Genomic DNA, 3606 nt, shown 5'->3' on the forward strand with positions numbered 1-3606 from the left:
TGTACTTAAAAAATAAAGCTAGTGTTTGAATGAACTTTATGCCAAATTTTTGTTTCACAAAAAAATTTTCTTCCACTGTACTAAACATATCTTTAAATACAAACACCCGTTTTGTTTTGCAGCTTTTCATTTGATGTTCCAGCCTTTGGTTTTGTGATGTATTTATTTCTATGGTGATGCTCCCTGAAGGTGTATCAAGTAACATTTCAAAATTTATTAAACTTGTATGTTTAGACATCTCATATTAACTGTATTTGTGATTATAAATGGTTAGTCATTTACAGTTTAAAAATCCCTAATCAAACATTTGCATTATATTCTATTTTTTAATATGAAGGGATGTGACAAGAATTATCTGTTGTGAACTGGGATGATGAGTTATGTGGAGCCACTGATCAAATGTGCAAGTATTTTAAAGATAAATTATTAAATATTCAAGATAAACATATTCCTTATGGAAAGAAAAGGGTGGCTGCAAATAAAAAAAGAGTTTACGAGAAAGAAAAGCATAATAACTTGAAAAGTTATATTGACTGATATGATGGAAGACTTAGAAGATCAAGAAAGTTGGTCAAACAGGAAATTAGGACATCAAAAACGATGTACGAGAAAAGGTTGATCAATCTTTCATGCCATCAAGCAGTGCTCTGTTGCTAGTGTTATGGCAAATAGGATTTTAGGTTATATCTACAGAAATATTAAATACAAGTCTAAACAAGTACAATTTAATTGTACAAATCACTGGTTAGGCCCTAAAGAAGACAGATCCGCCTTTCAAAAGTGCTCGGGTTATAGGGAATTATGTCTTTATCTACAGTAATTAATACAGACTGGAGGGTTTTAGACTAATTAAACTTTTGGCTCTATATCAGAAAATAATAATCCATCAACTTCAAGCACATGTACAGTGTATTTCTAGGCTAATAATGAACCAAAATTCACTCACAGGTGTCACACATAGCAACTAGTTTAAACTTAAGTTAATGACAATGCTTACATTTACTAGTTTATTTAGTAATATCAACAGACTCTAGGCTTAGTAAATTTAACTAATAATAATAGTCAGTATCTAAAGTTTGACTGTAGAGACTAATTTAAGAATCACCAGTCAGAATTGGGTGAATATAGGTAATATCACACTCTTAAACTATATTCATTGTCATAGGATGTAATTTTTGAGTGGTCAGACCATTGCCACAGCTAAACAATGTGTGAAAATCATGCCATTTCAAGTGGTTTGGGGTCATGCCCAAAAATGTTTTGAAAATTTAATGCTATTAGTTTGAGTCATCCATTTTAACCAAAAATACTGCATTAACACAACGTAATGTATTGAATTAAAAGAAGCAAGTTTTAATACATAAGCTGTAACTAAACATGGCATGAAAAACTTCAAAAAGTGGTTAGGCCACTGCCTTGCTGGCCTTACCGTTCGTTTCCTACGGCCCTGATATTTATTAGCCTAAGCCTACTGCTAAAGTGTAAACATTAAAATTACAATAGCTGAACGAAATATGACTTAAACTTGGGCAGTTTTAATTCTACGCATAAGATCATTTTTGGATTTTGTTCTTTACTCGGATAAGCCTAACACCAAAAATAAATTCGAATTAATGCCCTTATAAAATTATATTTTTATAATCAATATCGCCATACTTCCAAAATTTTGACTATGCTTTTGCTAGTTAATATCTTATTTTAGCAATAAGGTTATTCCACGTCTATAAGTATCCGATTTATTTTCTTAATTCTATAAATTTCTAGCCCATAGTCGCAAGTTTATTTGCAAACAGACATGATTTACTTTTAAGATAACTTATTTGCACTTACTCGACTAAAAACTCTCCAACGCCGGCGAACCACAGAGAAGAATTTACCAACGTGTTTGGCGTAGACACTCAATTTTGCGATAAACCAATGACACATAGACAACGCAAAAGAGATAAATACCCCACCTGGTGTAGTTTTTTCTATACAGTTTTATATAATTTAAAGTCTAAGTTTGAAAGAAAAATATTCTAACTTAAGTTTATGATAATCCAAAAACCTTACTTTCACTAAAATATATAATTTTTTCCCTTTCGGTTTATGCCCCGTAAAAACAACAATTTTAGCTCTTGAAGCCGCTAGAATCTCACTTGCGATGCTATAATTTAAATTTTATTTGCATTTTGAAGATCGATTTGTCAATTAAAAATATTAATGTCGTAAAATATATTTGTCACCTCGTACTTCACATACTGTAATAAATTTAATTTAGATCTGTATTTGCCTTTCATATTTCAAATACCATAATAATTCTAACCCAAGTCTTTATACACATTCCACAGTTCAGATACTCAAAAAATTCTAACCAAAGACCGTAATTATATTTCATACTTCAGACAAAACTTGTACATAACATTTTTTTGATATTCAAAATATTTTTTTGCAAATAAATGTTAAAAATCATTGTAACAATGTTCTGCACGCATTTTTTCTCTTCTTTTTAATACATTATATGACGAATATCGAGATAATAATGGTCAATACAGTTTTCTCAATCAGGTGAGAGGCAGATGGTCGGCGTGCTTGAACTATAAATCCTAGCATTTGTGAATCTTGCCCTATTTGCACAAAAAAGCTACCCGCACTTAGGGCTTAGGGTGCGCTATAATCATCCTCTTTTCCTGTCAGATAAAAGTAGCCCAACAATTTTCAAAGGATATACTGTTGACTATCTGCTATCTCTCAAGTCTGTCAGTTCAAAATTAGAAGTGGCTAGGTGAAGCTTTGTGCAGTAGTTCTAAAACAGACAATCTCACTCAGAATGTCCACTTATAAATTTTGGGCATATATAATTTTACAATCATCCTTGCGGAAGCAAACTATGACATATATTTGTCGAGAAATACTTAACGATATTTCAAAATTAAATACTTTTCTTCAGACGGACCCAAGGTTCCATGGTTCATAGCCTTATTACTACCAAAAACAAAAAAAAATCACGTTACGTAATTTTGGACCGGGGGTGTGTTGTAACAGTGACGGTCAAATCCACTATTTAGTTAGAGAAGCCCACGAATTGACGGCTAGTGATTTTTACCCTTTGCCTTCCCTCTATTTTATCACTTCAATATTAGGGATGGCCAGCAAATATGGTCCTCGAGTTTGCATGAAATTCCACAAATATAAACAACAACAACCTTCAGATGTTACTAATAACACAGGCCTGCGAATTTAAAGTTCATAAAAGTTGTTTTGGTTTTAATAACGGTATTTCCATAATTCAACTACGCAGCTTTCGAAAATGATATTCATTTTTTTCTATCACTTAAGGAATTTTTACAAATCGGGAAGAAAAACTTACTCAGATCAAATCAACAATAAATTTACCACAAATATTACAGATTATGTTTGGGTAATTTACACTACCTTTTGTTGCCATGGCGACGAATAATTAATATTGAAAAGAAAAAAAAATAATGTCAAAGTGCACGCACAAACAAATAATATCCAGAAATGACACTTCATGCAGCCTGTTAACCGTTTATATACTAGTGGTGTGTTTCTCGTGGGTTCTAGAACGATTGATAAGACTCACACGTCGTGATTGGTGTAGAGAAA

The 3606-nt window shown here is 32.0% G+C and overlaps 1 protein-coding gene across 1 annotated transcript in view; it reads right to left on the reverse strand.

Moving 5' to 3' along the window:
- LOC106466169 (dolichyl-diphosphooligosaccharide--protein glycosyltransferase 48 kDa subunit-like) overlaps positions 1-1944 on the reverse strand; it is a 19281-nt gene extending 17337 nt beyond the window's left edge. The window contains exon 1 of the mRNA XM_022394134.1: positions 1831-1944. Coding sequence (XP_022249842.1) covers positions 1831-1926 — 96 coding nt within the window. The 5' untranslated portion in view covers positions 1927-1944. The remainder of the gene's footprint in view (positions 1-1830) is intronic.
- Positions 1945-3606: the final 1662 nt, after the last annotated feature.

Source organism: Limulus polyphemus, unplaced genomic scaffold, assembly GCF_000517525.1.
Source record: "Limulus polyphemus unplaced genomic scaffold, Limulus_polyphemus-2.1.2 Scaffold2176, whole genome shotgun sequence".
Lineage (NCBI taxonomy): Eukaryota > Metazoa > Arthropoda > Merostomata > Xiphosura > Limulidae > Limulus > Limulus polyphemus.